Genomic DNA, 19,939 nt, shown 5'->3' with positions numbered 1-19,939 from the left:
GCTGGGCCGTAGAGGCTTTCAAGCCGAGCGAGGCTCGTGGAGCGGACGCAAGATGTTCACTATGCGAATGTACGTCCAAAAGAGAGCCAAATTTCAACTGTTTGTCAGCCTCTGTTAACAAAAAGGAACTTAATAACTGCAACTTGGAGGTAGATGAGCCTTCCTGAGAGTGTTGGCTAGCATAGTCTAGCCACCTAACCTTAGTACACTGACTAAGCTTACTCATCACGCTTTGAAATAATTCAGGTGAGTGTAAGTATTGCTCCTGATTGAGTGTCTTTATAGTCGCTACGCAATTACGTACCTTACACGCAAAAACATTAATGTCTCTACAGTCAGAACTCAGCTTGGGCAGGCTGCGAATGTTGGCGACTTCCTGGTGCACGATGAGTTCCGGCCGGCCGAAGTGCAGTTCTAGCGCGTCCAAAACTACGGCTGGGTCGGCGGCGGAGAATAACAGCGGCGCCACGGCGTTGCGCGCGGGGCCGCGCACGGCATGTCGCAAGCGAACCAAGTTTTCTACTGCAGAGAATGCATGCTTAGAACACTCATACGTATGTTTAAATAATAGCCACTCCTGAGCGGAACCATCAAAAGTAAGAAGCTCCACATTCCTAGGCTTTTGTGTCGGAATCAGATTAGAGAGTACGTGAGCTAAATGAGCTATGTCTGATTGGGGTACAGGATATGAAGACGGCGCTGCAGGTGGCGCAGGGCAGGTGGTCGGACCACACTGCGGTATGTGCGTTACTGAATTGTGTGGCTCGGCACGTTCGAGCACCTCAGTGACGTTAGCGTCCACCCACTGCCTTGTCCTTATACTCGATAAAATAGATTCAGACTTAACTGACGTGGCGGAGGCGGCGACGTCGAGAGCTGCGAGCTCCGCGCGCAGCTCACTCTCCTCGGCCCTCTGCTCCTGCTCGTGAAACGCTTTTAAACGTTCGAGCTGGCGCCGTTCGAACTGCGCTTCAACTGCGAGCTTACGGGCGGCGATGGAAGCCGCAGAGCAGCGTGAAGCGTTCGAGCGCGGTGCTCCTTCTGAAACTTGAGTAGGCTCAACTAGGGGTTCGGAGGCGGGGTTACCTGTGGCGGATGCAGGGGGTGCGCTGCCCGAAGGCTGCGAAGCACCCGCCGGGCCCCGACGGACGGTGTCCGAACCCTTCATACTTCGAGTTATGACCATAATCACTACGCCGATAAAAAATCAAAGGAATCGAAGGACCAAAAATGTAAACGACAAGAGCACCGCAGACAGACAGCAAAAAACAATAACGTATCAAAAACATAAAATCAATAAAAATGTCATTTAATGACAGGCCGGAGACCAGCCAGTCGCTGCCTAACCAAATAGTTTGCCACACCGGCGATTGGATTCGACCAAGATTTAAATATGTTATGCGAAAAAAAAATTGCTCCAGGTTTTATAGTTTTGCCAGGCTGTAGGGTGTCTCCCTGATGCGGAGCAGTTTTTCAAGATCGAACAGTTTTTCCATACTCAGCTTGACGTTTCGATCACACCTCCCATACATCATTTTTACCTCCGAGACATTTTCTAGAAAAAAGAAATTTTGTATGGCGGCCATCTTGTTTTTCCGCCATTTTGATTTTTTTTCAACGGTGATTGAATTTGACCAAGAATTAAATAGGTTTCGTGAAAAAAGAATCGATCCAGGTGTGATAGTTTCGCCAGACTGTAGAGCGTCTCCCTGATGCGGAGCAGTTTTTCAAGATCGAACAGTTTTTCCATACTCAGCTTGACGTTTCGATCACACCTCCCATACATCATTTTTACCTCCGAGACATTTTCTAGAAAAAAGAAATTTTGTATGGCGGCCATCTTGTTTTTCCGCCATTTTGATTTTTTTTCACCGGCGATTGGATTCGACCAAGATTTAAATATGTTATGCGAAAAAAAAATTGCTCCAGGTTTTATAGTTTTGCCAGGCTGTAGGGTGTCTCCCTGATGCGGAGCAGTTTTTCAAGATCGAACAGTTTTTCCATACTCAGCTTGACGTTTCGATCACACCTCCCATACATCATTTTTACCTCCGAGACATTTTCTAGAAAAAAGAAATTTTGTATGGCGGCCATCTTGTTTTTCCGCCATTTTGTTTTTTTTTCGCCGGCGATTGAATTTGACCAAGATTTAAGTAGGTTTTGCGAAAAAAAAATTGATCCAGGTATAATAGTTGCGCCAGACTGTAGGGTGTCTCCCTGATGCGGAGCAGTTTTCCAAGATCTGGAAGTTTTCCCATACTCACCGGAAGATCTTGATCACACCCCCCATACATCATTTTCACCCCCCGACGCTCCTTCTGGGAGAACAACCCTGTCAGTGAGTCAGTGAGTGAGTCAGTCAGTCAGTCAGTGGGTTTGCAGCTATATATAATATAACTAGATATTGCGTGGTTCGCTCGCAGCAAGCTGCTCGCGTGTCTTGATTTCCCGCCATTTTTTTACCGCGATAGAATTTGACCAAGACTTAAATAGATGTCGAGAAATCAAAAATGTTCTAGGTGCTATAGTTTTGCCAGGCCGTAGGGTGTCTCCCTAATGCGGGGCAGTTTTCCAAGATGACGTTCCGATAACACCCCTATACATCGTTTTTACACCCGAGACATTTTCTGGACAAACAAAAATTTGTATGGCGCCCATCTTGTTTTTCGGCCATTTTGTTTTTTTTCACCGGCGATAAAATTTGACCAAGATTTAAATAGGTTTCGTGAAAAATTTATTATTCCAGGTTTTATAGTTTTGCCAGGCCGTAGGGTGTCTCCCTGATGCGGAGCAGTTTTCCAAGATGACGTTCCGATCACACCCCAATACATCATTTTTACCTCTGAGACATTTCCTGGAAAAACAAAAATTTGTATGGCGGCCATCTTGTTTTTCAGCCATTTTTTTTTTTTCACTGGCGATAAACTTTGACCAAGACTTTAATAGGCATCGTGAAAACAAAAAAGTTCCAGGTGCGATAGTTTCGCCAGGCTGTAGGGTGTCTCCCTGATGCGGAGCAGCTTTCGAAGATCGAAAAGTATTTCCATACTCAACATGATGTTTCGATCACATTCCTCATACATCATTTTTACCCCCGAGGCATTTTCGGGAAAAACGAAAATTTTGTATGGCGGCCATCTTGTTTTTCCGCCATTTTGGTTTTTTTTCAGTAAGGATTGGATTTGACCAGGATTTAAATAGGTTTTGTGAAAAAATAATTGTTCCAGGTGCGATAGTTTCGCCAGGCCGTAGGGTGTCTCCCTGATGCGGAGCAGTTTCTGAAGATCAAGAAATATTTCCATACTCAACAAAACCTTCCGATTACGTCCCCATACATTGTTTTTACCCCCGAGACATTTTCTGGAAAAATATTTTTTTGTATGGCGGCCATCTTGTTTTTCGGCCATTTTGTTTTTTTTTCACCGACAATAGAATTTGACCAAGATTTAAGTAGGTTTTGTGAAAAAAGAATCATTCCAGGTGCGATAGTTTTGCCAGGCCGTAGGGTGTCTCCCTGATGCGGAGCAGTTTTCCAGGATCTGGAAGTTTTCCCATACTCACCGGGAGGTCCCGATCACTTTTCTCATACATTATTTTTACCCCCCGACGCTCCTTCTGGGAGAACAATTATGTCAGTGAGTCAGTCAGTACATGGGTTTGTAGCTATATATAATATAACTAGATTTCGCGTGGTTCGCTCGCAGCAAGCTGCTCGCGTGTCCTGTATTAGTTCGAAGCTATGTATGGCAGCCATCTTGTTTTTCCGCCATTTTTTTTACCGCGATAGAATTTGACCAAGACTTAAATAGGTCTCGTGAAATCTAAAAATTTCTAGGTGCTATAGTTTTGCCAGGCCGTAGGGTGTCTCCCTGATGCGGAGCAGTTTTCAAAGATGACGTTCCGATCACACCCCCAATACATCATGTATACCCCCGAGGCATTTTCGGGAAAAACAAAATTTTGTATGGCGGCCATCTTGCTTTTCCGCCATTTTGTTTTTTTTTCACTGGCGATAAAATTTGACCAAGGTTTAAATAAGGTTTATGAAAAAAAAATTGGTACAGGTGTGATAGTTTTGCCAGGCCGTAGGGTGTCTCCCTGATGCGGAGCAGTTTTTCAAGATCGAATAGTTTTTCCATACTCAGCTTGACGTTTCGATCACACCTCCCATACATCATTTTTACCTCCGAGACATTTTCTGGAAAAACGAAATTTTGTATGGCGGCCATCTTGTTTTTCCGCCATTTTGATTTTTTTTCACCGGCGATTGGATTCGACTAAGATTTAAATAGGTTTTGTGGAAAAAGAATCGTTCTAGGTGCGATAGTTGCGCCAGGCCGTAGGGTGTCTCCCTGATGCGGAGCAGTTTTTCAAGATCGAGCAGTATTGAAATACTCAACATGACGATCCGATCACATTCCTATACATCATTTTTACCCCCGAGGCATTTTCAGGAAAAACGAAAAATTTGTATGGCGGCCATCTTGTTTTTCCGCCATTTTGGTTTTTTTTCACCGGCGATTGGATTTGACTAAGATTTAAATACGTTGAGCGAAAAAATCATTGTTCCAGGTGCGATAATTTCGCCAGGCCGTAGGGTGTCTCCCTGATGCGGAGCAGCTTTTGAAGATCGAAAAGTATTTCCATACTCAACATGATGTTTCGATCACATTCCTCATACATCATTTTTACCCCCGAGGCATTTTCTGAAAAATGAAAATTTTGTATGGCGGCCATCTTGTTTTTCCGCCATTTTGATTTTTTTTCACCTACGATAGAATTTGACCAAGATTTAAATAGGTCTTGTGGAAAAATAGTCATTCCAGGTGTGATACTTTTGCCAGGCCGTAGGGTGCCTCCCTGATGCGGAGCAGTTTCTGAAGATCAAGAAGTATTTACATACTCAACAAGACGTTCCGATTACAACCCCATACACAGTTTTTACCCCCAAGACATTTTTCTGAAAAACAAAATTTTGTATGGCGGCCATCTTGTTTTTCCGCCATTTTGTTTTTTTTTCACCGACAATAGAATTTGACCAAGATTTAAATAGGTTTTGTGAAAAAAGAATCGTTCCAGGTGCGATAGTTGCGCCAGGCCGTAGGGTCTCTCCCTGATGCGGAGCAGTTTTCCAAGATCTGGAAGTTTTCCCATACTCATCGGAAGATCTTGATCACACCCCCCATACATCATTTTTACCCCCCGGCGCTCCTTCTGGGAGAACAACCCTGTCAGTGAGTCAGTGAGTCAGTCAGTCAGTCAGTCAGTCAGTCAGTGGGTTTGTAGCTTTATATAATATAATATAATAATAACTAGATGTCGCGTGGTTCGCTCGCAGCAAGCTGCTCGCGTGTCCTGTATTAGTTCGAAGCTTTGTATGGCGGTCATCTTATTTTCGTGAAATCAAAAAAGTTCTAGCTGCTATAGTTTTGCCAGGCCGTAGGGTGTCTCCCTGATGCGGAGCAGTTTTCAAGATCGAGCAGCTTTTCCATACTCAGCTTGACGTTTCGATCACACCTCCCATACATCATTTTTACCTCCGAGACATTTTCTGGAAAAACGAAATTTTGTATGGCGGCCATCTTGTTTTTCCGCCATTTTGTTTTTTTTTCACCGACAATAGAATTTGACCAAGATTTAAGTAGGTTAAGTGGAAAAAGAATCGTTCCAGGTGCGATAGTTTTGCCAGGCCGTGGGGTGTCTCCCTGATGCGGAGCAGTGTTCCAAGATCTGGGATTTTTCCCATACTCACCGGGAGGTCCCGATCACACTCCCCATACATCATTTTCACCCCCCGACGCTCCTTCTGGGAGAACAACCCTGTCAGTGAGTCAGTCAGTGAGTCAGTCAGTCAGTCAGTGGGTTTGTAGCTATATATAGTATAATAATAATAATAATTTATTAGATATGGATAATTATGTTAATCTGGAATAAATGAATTATTATTATTATTATTTTATATTTCTTCTTTTTTAACGTTTTTGTATCTTGGTTTTGTTTTCGTTCTTACGTCTTGTGCTTTTTTACCGACTTCAAAAAAGGAGGAGGTTCTCAATTCGACCGTATATTTTTTTTTTTTTTTTTTTTTTTTTTTTTTTATGTTTGTTCGGGCATATCTTCGTCGTATATGAACCGATTTTGATAATTCTTTTTTTGTTTGAAAGGAGATATACCCAAGGGGGTCCCATGTCAAGGAAGTCAGGATCTGATGATGGAAGACCAGAGAAATCGAGGGGAATTTTCAAAAATCGTAGGAGCGACTAGTGCGTTTGTAAAGTCATATTGATCAAATCGCTCTTTAGGCTTCGGGAAAACTTCCCGACCTTCGAAAACTGGTCAGCATCAGGGAGACACCCTATGGCCTGGCAAAACTATACAACCTGGAGCAATTTTTCTTTCACGAAACGTATTTAAATCTTGATCAAATCCAAACGCCGGTGCAAAAAAACAAAATGGCGGAAAAAAAAAGATGGCCGCCATACAAAATTTTGTCGATTTTGGAAGAAGCCCCTTTGGGTAAAAATAATGTATGGGGCGCTTACTCAAAACGTCATGTAGAGTACGGAAATACTTTCTGGTCACCAAAAACTGCTCCGCATCAGAGAGATACTCTACGGCCTGGCAAAACTATCGCACGTGAACCAATATTTCTTTCAGAGCACTTATTTAAATCTTAGTCAAATTTCATAGCGCGTGAAAAAAAAAACAAAATGGCGGAAAAACAAGATGGCCGCCATACACAATTTTATTTTTTCAGAAAATGTCTCGGGGTATAAAATATATATCGGGGTTGTGATCGAATCGTCATGTTAAGTATGGAAATACTTCCCGATTTTCGAAAACTGCTCCGCATCAGGGTGACACCCTACGGCCTGGCGAAACTATCACACCTGAACCAATTTTTCTTTCACGAAACCTATTTAAATCTTGGTCGAATTTAATGGCCGGTGAAAAAAATACAAAATGGCGAAAAAACAAGATGGCCGCCATACAAAATTTTGTTTTTCCAGAAAATGTCTTGGGGTTAAAAATGATGTATAGGGGTGTGATCGGAACGTCATCTTTGAAAACTGCTCCCAATCAGGGAGACATCCTACGGCCTGGCAAACCTATTGCACCTGGATTTTGTTTGTTTCCACGACACCCATTTAAATCTTGGTCAAATTCTGTCGCCGGTGAAAAAAAAACAAAATGGCGGAAAAACAAGATGGCCGCCATACGAAGAGGGACAGTTTCGAATAAACAGGACACGCTCGCTGCTAAAGCAGCTCGCGAAACCACGCGAAATCTACTGTATCTATATGTGTGCGTGAGTGTGTATGATAGCAGCTTCCACTGACAACCACATGTGTGTATGTGTGTGTGTGTGTGTGTGTGTGTGTGTGTGTGTGTGTGTGCGTGTGTGTGTGTGCGTGCGTGTGTGTGTGTGTGTGTGTGTGTGTGTGTGTGTGTGTGTGTGTGTGTGTGTGTGTGTGTGTGTGTGTGTGTGTGTGTGTGTGCGTGTGTGCGTGTGTACGTGCGCGTGTGCTCGTGTGCGTGTAAAATCTGTCTGTCTGCATCCTTGCTCAGTCTAACCATCACTTAAAATCGTAAAATAAAATAAAATTTTTAACAAAAAAAAACCGACTTCAAACGCAAAACTAAAAAGCAATAAATAAATTTACTTCGCACAAAGTAATTAGTACGTATTTTCAATTAGTTAATTAATTTTATAAATCTGAAGTCGGTGCCAAGTAAATGCTACAACAACCCTACTACAATATCAAATTACAATGTACACACAATATTGTTTAATACCTATATCAAAGCAATTACAAAACAATGTCAAACAAAAAATTACAAAACAATCAGTATTGAAAAATATAAGAATCGGTACTTCGTTGTAGCATTTCCTTGGCACCGGCTTCAAATTTATAAAATTAATTAACTAATTGAAAATACGTACTAATTACTTTGTGCGAAGTAAATTTATTTATTGCTTTTTAGTTTTGCGTTTGAAGTCGGTTTTTTTTTGTTAAAAATTTTTTGTGAACTTTGGTGAAAATGCATTAAAAATCTCTCATAAGCCAAGTATTTGTTATTGCTTCATTTAGTAATACAGTCCACATCATATTCATCAGTGACCACCGTAGCTCACAATTATTTTTTGTGGAAGGTGGCCTGGAAATTCACTCGTTACTAGAGATGGGCCAAGTACTCGTTTGATACTCGGTACTCTGCGTACTCGGCGGGTTTTTTGATACTCGTACTCGGCCGAATAACTCGGTTATTTGATAACGAGTATACAGCCATTGGTAAATAACAAACTTTTTCAGTTACTTATCTACTATGACGCGCAACGTGACGTTGACGTTGACGTGCAAAAATCAAGTGACTGGTAGTTGAAAGGCGTGGGCGGGGTGAGGGGTGTATCAACGCGAGCCGACGTCTTGACCGGCGCAAACCTGTTTGTACTTGTTTACGCGCGCGAAATGCGAATTTGATTGAACCGAGTTACTCGGCCGAGTACTCGGTTGAAAAAAAAAATGAGTCGAGTAAAACTCGGTACTCGTTACTCGGCAAAAGTGTTACTCGGCGCATCTCTACTCATTAGCAAGCATTTTTTTAAGTACTTAAAGTATAACAAACCCTAAGTGTTAGTTACAAGGGTTATCTACTCTAATGTTGTAATTAAACGATCAGCGGACTGTAAAAACTGGTAATTATTTGTTCTAAAAAAATAAAAGAAAAAGGGCGTTGTCAGCAGCTGTTCCGCCAAAATCGTCGCAGAGTCCTTGTAGCGGCACGCAGAACCGTTGCTGTAGCATTGTTAAAGCGCGCAGGGGCGGTGCGCCCCTTATGTCGCTCGTAAGACCGGGTGGGTTTAAATGTCACAACCAGGGACAAAACCTTATAATACACCATATTATCAAATTCATATTCAAAAATATCTTAATTCAGTAGGTAACATAGTTACACTTTGAATCGTCAATTTTACATAACGAACGTCTCATCCGCCTAAAACTACTGCAGCTTCTCACACTCTGTATAGCCGGGAAAAAGGAGCTGCAAGAAAAACCTCGGCACAGGGCCCTAAACGTTCTTTAAAAAAAAACCATAAAATATTGTTATACAATTGAGTAATTTATTTAGTAATTTTGTAACATACGAATAAAACATAAGCACAATAGGCGGCCTTATTGCTAAACAGCAATTTCTGTCAGGCAACCTTATGTAAAAGAAGAGCATTCATATTTTCTAAATAGTCACTAACCTTATAATAACCTTTTTTGCAAAGTTTAAAAACCGTTGAAAGGCATATTCTGAATGCCAATGAGAATCTTATTGTATCTGTGAAAGTGTGAAAACGTGTCAGGCCCGTAGTAAGTGAAATACTGTAGTCTCTGCCTACTGCAAAGGGAAATAGGCATGATGTTATGTACGAATGATTATATCTAATAAAATATCATCCTTTTATTTCAAATTAGGAATAATTACGTGTTTTGTTTTATCAAACCACATGATTTACAAAAAAAAAGGGTTTCAGGAAAATCTAGATCGAGAGGCCTTTGTCACGTACACGCAGTTAGTGTGAAAAGGGTTAAGGTGTTTCAGTGGTACGTGATACTTTATAACCGTGGTAGTCCAGTTAGTGGAACGCTTGCCGCTCACTTTGAGGTCGCAGGATCGAATCCACCGCAGGCCTTAACCAATGATTGTCGAATTTGTTTACGAATTCATGTTTGGATCGTAAATGATTATCACGTACTCCGCGGTGAAAGAAAACATCGAGAAATGCATTTTCGGGGGTATGTGACCTAACCTGTATTGGGCTGGTTTTCCCTCCGCGGGTTGAAGGTCAAACAGGCAGTCGCTTCTGTAATAAACCGGACCTGTCAAATCTTTAGGTTAGGTAAGCGGACCCTGTGGAAAACGGAATAATGCTAGGGAAATGATGATAAAGACGTGATACTTTATAAAAAGTACGATTTAGAATTTATTTCAATCGTTCCATGGGCCTTTGGGTATGGTAAAGATAATGCCTGGAAGAAAAACTTAAACGGAACAGATTAAAGAGAAGGTGAACGTCGTGTCTTATAAGGAAGTGAAACAACCTCCGTGGTCCAGTGGCTCACGATCCAGAGGTTCTGGGTTCGATTCCCGGTACATATAGCATAAAAGTTACCTTCTGGTCCCTAGTTTGGTTAGGGCATTACATGCTGATCACCTGATTGTCCGAAACTAAGATGATCCAAGCTTCAAAAGGCTCGTTAAGCCGTTGGTCCCGGTTACAACTTATTGATGTATTAAGTAAATAGTCGTTACATGAGCCACTTCAGGGGCCTTTCGCGGCTCAATAGTAACCCTGACACCAGGGTTGATGAGGATGGTACTCCGCCTCACAACCCACACGATGGAAGAAGAAGAAAGAAGGAAGTGAAAGTAATGGCCTTTGATAGATGAGAATGGAGAATGCTACAACGACAAGAGAGTGGCTCTTAAATTGATGATGATCGTAGACATAGTTATAAATCACGCTTGTTATCCTTAGCACAGCGCCGCAAGTCACTAGAAGACATAATAAATAAGTAAGATAATTTGCAGTCTGGCACAAGCGTAATGGATAGGTATATTATATATTGTAATATGTACATCCACTCTGCTCCGCTACATGTTATGATATTGTTACGGAAGTGAATTTCGAGATTAGAAGGAAACTCACTGAGTCTAAGGAAAAACTAATTTATTCCCTATACACACGGTATCTCTCGCACCGGGCCGCGTGGTACAACTCTGTAACTGTTACTTCACTCTATTTTGCACTCTGCGCGACATTTGAACACTGCACTAAACACTGCACTACACTGCACCTAAGACTGCACATGACACTGTTCTTTACTTCTTTCTACCTTGTCCTTACTTCCACTTTTCCACTTCTTGCTCCGCTCATTTTATAAACTGAACAGGCTCACCTTGCTCTTCCCGTTCTTTACGTATAATACCTTATGATCACACTCCATTCTTGAATAATCTCTGTGGGTCTAGCACGGTAAGCACGTTACTCTTTCTCGCCGCGACAGAGATCGTCTGTCTCTTTCTGTGCAGTACTGTGAGAGAGTGACGGGTGACGTATGTCGAGGCGAGAAAGAGTCGCGCGCTTACGGTGCTAAGCCCGCTGGTGGTCAAGGAGGCTTCGTTGAACATTCCGGAAAAGAAAGTCAAGGACGCTGCTATGCGTCAGAAAAAAGAGAAAAGCCGCCAAGAGAAAAAGAGAAAGGAGGATTTTTCGGTGATAATTGAAAACTCTCTGGCTGCGGAATTTGTTTTTGTGATGTAACATTGTCAATCCGTCACAGTATGTTATGTTTCTAGACAATATAAACCATTTTCTGGGTATAACAGTATTACAGCACCCCATTGCATATTTTTTTTTTATTTTACAAACCATGGGAATTTAGAATTTAAAAAGAAAGAAATTGTTTATTCGACAAAACAGTTGGTACTTAAAACATAATTAGAAGAGAAGTATCAAAGTATACTACAAAATGAGCATTTCAATAGAATAAACCAATCCAAATATCGATTTTAAAACATAACATTCTCAAAGAAAGCAATTCGGACAACATAATAATAATAACGTATTAACCAAATTTATTCATCGATTATTCACCCCAAAGATTGACTAAGATTGAGTGTTCGTATTTGGTAGATATATTCCGATCCCGATAAAAACACTGGCCATTTATCAACATGCTAAAACTGGAAATTAGAGATTGAAAGACTTTGATATCGCAAGCGCAGACAATCTTATCTAGATAACATTTGAATACGTATTCGATTTTTGTGAATGTTTAGGTTTCGATGGGAATTGACATGAAGTTGCTGGAGTGATGGTTTCAATTCAATTCAATTCTTTATTCATAATAAATATTACACGCCAACAAATATTTCGATGAGTCATCACAATAAAATCATAACAATATAGGTACAAATTACATCGCTATATTGTCGTCATCCTAATAAAAAAAAGCTAAACAGCTAAAAAAAACAGCTAGAAAAAAAAGCAAAAAGCTAAAAAGCTTAAAGCTAGACAGCGTTGAATGGTTTAGCCCCAAGCTGAATTAATTAGTATTCTCTCTCTTTCTTGTATCGTGTTTCTCTTCTTCTGGTGTCAGGGTTATTATTTCCAAAGGCCACTGACATGGCTCATGTAACGACTGCTTACTTACATCAGTAAGTAGTAACCGGGACCAACGGTTTAACGTGCCTTCCGAAGCACGGATCATCTTAGTTAGTATTAAAATTACTAGATAGTTAATAAAGCTGAATCATAGCATAGCTCACGACTATATCCCAAATGGGGTTGTCAGGAATACCAACATCCATTGCAAAATGAACTAAGCACAGTTAGAAGTCACACCTAACCAAGCTATCTGTTAGACCAACGTGATACGAGTAGGTGGTGAGCCGTATCGCCATCTATAATGAACAGAGATCAAATTGAGTATACAGACAAGGCCCTAAAATGTGTATAGAAACGTGAACTGAAAGTGACGTATATTTTGGTTGTAACAATTATGTCTGTGGTCTTTACTTACCACTATAAGAAAGTCAATACTTACTGTCTTACTAAATATCTATATGTTATTTATTAGTTATCTACAATCCTAATTTTATGACCAGATACAACCATTATGAGGCATGTGCCCCGCATGCTATGCGACACACGCCTCGCATGTGTGTACCTTCACATTCGTGGCGACGCATATGCTACGCATGTATAACACAGCAAAGCGTGCGTCGTACGGCGTCCGGAGCACATGCTTCACAATGTTCGTATCCGCCTTTACTCACCAAGGTAGTTCTAGAAAAATCCACGACGGAAATATCTTAACCAGTAACTTTTGTCCCCAGATAATAAACTTCGACTCGGCTCGAGGTGGTATATCGCTGGTGACAGAGAAAGGTCTGAAGAGCACAAGTCGGCTTCTAGTGCAAAGAGCTAGGGGCGCTGACGCCGGGTTGTACACTTGTGGACCTAACAACGCCCCTCCTGCCACTACTAGGGTCCACGTATTGTCCGGTAAGAATATTATTGACTTAACAGGAGTTCTTATTGTACAATTCACGGCGCATAAAATAAACAAGGGCTTTTTTGCGGGAACGTGACCGCCGTGGTTGTTTTCTTCATTGAATAACCTAAATAATTCATACGAAGTGGTGTTTTGTGGCTAATTATCACAGTTAGTTAGTCGGAAAACATTCGCGATAGTGTTATTATATCGTACTATTCAGTAAGAAAACTGTAGGTACCTATCTATTTTCGCTTCGTGCCAAGAAGCCACTTCTTAAATCAAGTTTATGCAGACTTTTGAGTTTATTCTTTTAGGGTTTGGAGTAGGAGTCTGCTCCGAGGGTGGCGGCTTAGGTAAGGTTAGGTTACTCTACTGATGTAAGTAAGTAGTCGTTATATGATCCATGTCAGGGGCAATTGGCGGCTCACTAACAACCCTGACACCAGGGTTGATGAGGTTGGTAATTCACCTCATCATCCACACGATAGAAGAAGATCATTTCATACCTACCAAATAACTTGCTTAATACCATTAAAACTTGTCTTATACCTTAGACAGCTAAGGTCAAAACTATTTATTACATTTAATGTTTACGTCTCGTAAATCTGAAAGCAATTAAGTGAGGATTATTATATAAATTAATGTAAAGGCCAAAAGCCACTAACAGTTTTGATTGATTTAGATCTTTAAGCTAACAAATCCTTACTTAACTGTGTTACATAGATTAAGATTAAGATCTAGAGTCCCGAGAGCCATTGATAAATAATTCCGTTCATTCATTGCCAACAAGATTTCTAGATATTAGTGCTAATTCCTGAAGACGCCATCTAATTTTATGTTAAGTCCTGTCATTTTTATATCTGCTGAAAAAGAAAGAGACAACAACAGGCATAAAAGTTATGGAACACACGTCAATAATAAGTAGAAATCTAAAACAACCGTCTAAACAGTTTACATCGGCCAATAACTCGACAGAACTAAGATGACAGCACACGTCAAACGGTTTGCATACCAGCGAGATACCTTTTTGATTCGCCTGGGTTATTCATTAATTTACTCATTCTTCCTAAAATTTATGAATGTCAATCATCTGTCTCTTTCCTTTTCGGCGAATAAGACGATGACAGGTATAACTTAAGGTTGTATTAATAAACTAATCTCAGCTTCGAGACTGTCCTCAAGATCATGTCAATGTGACAGTTTTAATAAAACAGAGACTTGAGCATGATCTTGAGGGCAATTACAGCTGAGATTAGTTAATTAATACCACCCTTAACGTAAAATTACGAGGTGTCTACAGGAATCTGGGAAACCTATTTATTATGCGAGCGTGGAAAGTTATGTTTTACGCGAATGCCAAGTTTAAACTAGCGAAGTAGTCTAGAATTGAATCATGAGTGTAGAGAGTGATTCTGACGTAGACTGCTGAGCGTCGTGAGAAATTTAAAAGCACGAGACATAAAACAAATTTCCATTCGTGAGAAAACATACAACTTTTTGCCTCTACCAGTGTGAAAAGTTTTATAGGTTATATTTAGCAAAATGCTGTTCACTTTTGGGTTGATTCTGATTTTTATTTGTCTTTCATAGGTTTTTTAAAGTATTTTGAGAATAACATTTTCGTGTATTTCCATAGAATGAGGAATACTACTACGAATACTATGTAAAGAACGGCAACTCTCCGCTCCCACCGCTGAGCTAGGTTTACCTCACCCCCTCCTCGGTCTTACTTTAGTCTTCAATCGTATGGCGTCAGACGTCACACACACAGATGCGCGTGCACGATAACGTCAATGTGTAGTGTTTATGTAAAACGAGGTTTTTTGTATGAAGTGTCCGGGATGTGGTATTGTGTGTACCAAACATGAAAATAATAAATGTTTGCTAGTATGTATTTAAAACATTAGGTACCTTTTTTTCATAAAAATAATGCGAGCTTACGATTTGCAGATCACGATGTACGGGTATAATCCCTTGCTTTCTCAAATCCGAATAAATTAAAAAGCTGTTATGCATCTCTAGTGAAGAAAACCCACTTTTTTACACTGCCTGTGATGTTAAGTTAGTTTCAGTACTTATTTTTTGTTCTCAGGCGAGCATCCAGCAGCGATGCAGCAAGGATGCGCAAAATCGACCCTGGACAAGACAGCATCGATGTTATGCTGCCTCCTAACTGGATACCTCCTTAGAAATCCCCTCTACGACCTGCAATTTGGTACCTGAATTTAATAACTCTTAAGTACTTCTATCACATTACGTCAATATTAATGTTAATATTGAAATTTGAGGGTAAGATTGTCCGTACTTTGACTCCTGAGAAGCTACCAAGATTTGTAAAGGTTGATTAATTGGCAGTTTTAGTTTTGAAGGTTGACTTTTGGTCTTACAAATAACCTCAGAGGTATCTACTGTTGACGACAGGTCGACATGGCAATCGGGGCATGAGGTGAGCCGCGGAGGCGGGGTCGCCCCGCACACCCGCACAGTCCCCGCGGCGTCTTAGTCTTAGTGTCGCACGAGTCCGTATCGACCGCGTTTATCGATTATAATCTCGCTCACATAATATTGAATTAGAGATTAACATTAACACAAAAGAAAAACAATAGATTTAAAAGAAATCTAATCTAAATATTTATGGTCAATCAAAATTATAAATATAGCAAGTATATTTTACATATACTTGCTAAGAAATTATTGAAAACTAAGAATATTATTTTAGAAATAAAATTAACGTTAGATGATTCAGATGAATAAATATTAACTTAAATGAAAACGTGGTATTATTTTATTCACATTTTGTTACATACATAATAAAAATATATCGATATTGAAAACGTCACGTCACTAGAGAATTGCCATGTCGACCTGTCGTCTACATTACACGTCTAATAGAGTAAGAAGTATCTAAACTTGCCAATGGGTTGACTACTACCCCAAACGTCTCCACCAACCTGCAATTTTGTGTGCTCCATATCTCTTCCGAACCCAGCATCGAGTGAAATATGGTGTTTGTATTATGTATTATAACTAGATAACATAAAGTATATATTATCAAAACGCGTAACAAAGAAAAAATTACCAGTAAAAGAAATACAATAGCGTGACTAAACTTGTGCTGTCAAAAGACGATCGATTCCCGTTCCCTCTGTCGATATACATACTTACCTATACCTACGAACCTGCTCAATATGACGTCATCAATCAAACGACTGAAATGGTCGCGGATATTTGCGACGTGACGTGACTCGTTATAAAGTACCTACCTACTACCTATATGTGTGTGAGTGATGTATACAATAATTCACCCGAATAAATATAGTTATAATTATTATAATACGTATAATATACGGTCGGTCATAGGATGGGTGACCACAAAAAAAAAGTTTTCATCTCGACCTCCTCCGTGCTTCGGAAGGCACGTTAAGCCGTTGGTCCCGGCTGCATTAGCAGTCGTGAATAACCATCAATCCGCACTGAGCCCGCGTGATGGTTTAAGGCCCGATCTCCCCATCCATCCATAGGGAAGGCCCGTGCCCCAGCAGTGGGGACGTTAATGGACTGATGATGAGTATACGGTAGTTGATGAGCCGTGGGAACCCAGTTGGATGAACGCTTGACTCTGCATTGGATTGTTGGATGATTGCTTGTTGAGGTCGCAGGTTCGAATCCAACACAGGCCTAAGCCAATGATTGTCGAATTTTTTTTCGAATTCATATTTGGATCATAAATGATTATCACGTGCTCAGCCGTGAAAGAAAACATTGTGAGGAAACCCACATTCCGGAGAAATACATTTTTGGAGGTATGTGACCTTATCTATATTGGGCTGGTTTTCCCTTAGCGGGTTGGCAGGTCAGACAGGCAGTCGCTTCTGTAAAAACCGGACCTGTCAAATCCTCAGGTTAGGTAAGCGGACCCTGTGAGAAATGGGATAATGCGAGATGATGATTACGTTGTTCAAGGGAGTCAAAGTAAATACTATATTATTGTGTAAGTGTAAAATGTTTTTATCAAACCTCTAATGTAAATATTTCACATCTTAACTCTGTACATAGTAGGTATATTAATAACAGTTCAACTAAGTATTTGAAATGTAATTTATATAATTATGTTAAATTACAATGTTCATAAAGTTTGATCAAAGATAAATTATGATTCATTATGCTTAATATAACGTTACTATGTGACAAAATGTTGTCATCATAATGTTATGTTACGATACGAATATTATAAATATAAAATGTTGGATGCTATGAGAAATATTCTAATTGAATTGCTAATTTATTTTATAATAAACGACGAATATTAATATTAAGTTTTGAGAAAATACCTGTTTTTATTAAATGTAAATGACAAAAAACAAGGCATTTAAATTGTTTTATATTAATTTTGTATGAATTTTAATAACAATAATATTTTGTAAATATTAAAAATCAACGAAATAAAAGCTGTTTTTGAATAATTTTGTGTTATTACTTTTTCTTATTTAAATTATTCTATGGGACTCCGATGGTGGTAGGTAGATGAGATAGGTATCAATAACAAGCCACAACTCCTTTGTGTACAGTGTATTGAGAAGCACAGCACAAAACGGAAGCACAGATAGTTGAAGAAGAAAGTCAATAGATACAGCGCAAGAAGAGATTATTAGAATATGTGAAACATAAAGAAGCACATAATAGTATTTTATGCAACAGTTGTATAAGAAGGGTCAAAAAATGCGAGTGGCGTGAGTTGCGATGTGAGCCTTGGCGAACATCGCAATAAGAGACGCCACGAGCATTTTTTGACCTAGTTATACAACGTTGCATACAATACTTTTTCTACGACGACGTAATTTTAAATGAAACAAAAATTTTCCAATTTATTTTCCAACGCGCGGGAAAATGGCGGCAAATGTATACTTTTTTTTATAGTATATCTATGGCACCAAACAAAGTAAAGGTGCCAGTTTCCAGGTCAAAAAAAAAAAAACAACAACAATGCTTTTTTGGCGACATTATAGTACAGTTACACTTTGTAAACAATGCTTTTATAGGCCATAGAGCGTACACTTTTTCAAAGAGTTTAATTATGTATGTACTTATATTAGACTTTTTGGTTATTTAAATGCCAGATTAAAGTAGAGGAGTAGAAAAATAAACAAAACTAAAAGCCTTACATAATAGTGGATCTGCCAACCAGCAATTGACTTTTACGTTACCAAGGGAAATCACACCATAAGAGCGAAAAACCCTTCTCTCCAGTTCCAGTCCAGTTTAGACACGTTTTTTCTCATTTGATAGGTGGTATCTTATTTTTTAATATTTAAATTTGGTATTTGAGAAGTCTTGGACACGATTGAATTTATTCTAAAATGTTACATTTACACCAGCCAGCATCTCAGCAGTCTCAGACATGCCAATAAATAAATATTCTGAAATATGGTAAGCGCAAGTAGATAATAATGTCTTTATTCGTACCATTATAGTATTTTATGCAACAGTTGTATAAGAAGGGTCAAAAAATGCGAGTGGCGTGAGTTGCGATGTGAGCCTTGGCGAACATCGCAATAAAAAACGCCACGAGCATTTTTTGACCTAGTTATACAACGTTGCATACAATACTTTTTCTACGACGACGTAATTTTAAACGAAACACAAAAATTTTCCAATTTATTTTCCAACGCGCGGGAAAATGGCGGCAAATGTATACTTTTTTTATAGTATATCTATGGCACCAAACAAAGTAAAGGTGCCAGTTTCCAGGTCAAAAAAAAAAAAACAACAACAATGCTTTTTTGGCGACATTATAGTACAGTTACACTTTGTAAACAATGCTTTTATAGGCCATAGAGCGTACACTTTTTCAAAGAGTTTAATTATGTATGTACTTATATTAGACTTTTTGGTTATTTAAATGCCAGATTAAAGTAGAGGAGTAGAAAAATTAACAAATACATCGGGCGAGTAAGCAAACCGGTAATCATATATGCGAAGATAGGCAACGACTGGTTCGCACCAGGCGATGCGCTGGTTGTTGCAACTCACACAAACGACAGTATGCAGATGCATTGTCCTCTCACGATACGTCAAGCCAACTGATACAATGACGGATGATATTAATATATTTATATTATAAAATTTGTGTATGTTAAATCATAATCAATCATTTACTTGCAAGAACACAATGTTAAAGATATTATCATTCTAAGTAAAACAGTGCATGTATTTAACCTGCAAACGGGTGTGCAAATATTTAATTAATTATATTATTAACACTGATTATTATATAACTAACTAACTTGACTTATTAGTATTTTATCTATCTATCTATTATGTATGTGTATATAATGTATGTATACGTGTTTGAGTAGGTTAGGTAAATGGTATAGTGGATTGATGTAGGCAGGAGCCTACAATTCTGATGTTTTAGCTGAGATCGTGAAAAAAATAAATTTGAGAATCAAACGCTTTGTATTCAGCAAAACAGGCAATAATCACCTACTAGATATAGATTTCCGACACACTACACCAAATAGTAAAATAAAGCATAATGGTGTTAGATATGAAAATAAACGCAATGCAGCCGAGACCAACGGCTTAACGTGCCTTCCGAAGAACGCTATAATATTCTATAATAATATTAATTTGCTAATAAAGTTCAAATATTTCTCATTCACACACAGTACCATAGTGTGAATATACGACAATTATCTATCTAAATTTTACCCCTGAAAGTAGACCTATTTTATACCCGTACAAAGTGCAGGAGGCAGGGTTACCATTTCCAAAGGTAATTAATTTACCTTTGCTCAGAACTGCCTTTAATGAAGTCTGGGTTTAATTTATTTTATTACGCAATTTGTGTGTATTTAGTAACGGTGCATTCTATTAAGGTGCTT

General features: G+C 39.3%; 1 protein-coding gene across 2 annotated transcripts in view; it reads left to right on the top strand.

Moving 5' to 3' along the window:
• Positions 1-17,404, top strand: part of LOC126368471 (zwei Ig domain protein zig-8-like) — a 97,986-nt gene extending 80,582 nt beyond the window's left edge. For both annotated transcript variants that reach the window (XM_050012489.1, XM_050012488.1), the window contains exons 6-7: positions 12,895-13,063; positions 15,148-17,404. In XM_050012489.1, the coding sequence (XP_049868446.1) occupies positions 12,895-13,063; positions 15,148-15,278 (300 nt within the window). In that variant the 3' untranslated portion in view covers positions 15,279-17,404. The remainder of the gene's footprint in view (positions 1-12,894; positions 13,064-15,147) is intronic.
• Positions 17,405-19,939: the final 2,535 nt, after the last annotated feature.

Source organism: Pectinophora gossypiella, chromosome 7 (genome assembly GCF_024362695.1).
Source record: "Pectinophora gossypiella chromosome 7, ilPecGoss1.1, whole genome shotgun sequence".
Classification (NCBI taxonomy): Eukaryota; Metazoa; Arthropoda; class Insecta; order Lepidoptera; family Gelechiidae; genus Pectinophora; species Pectinophora gossypiella.
Note: the sequence above shows the minus strand (reverse complement) of the source record. Positions and strands in the feature narration are given on the sequence as shown.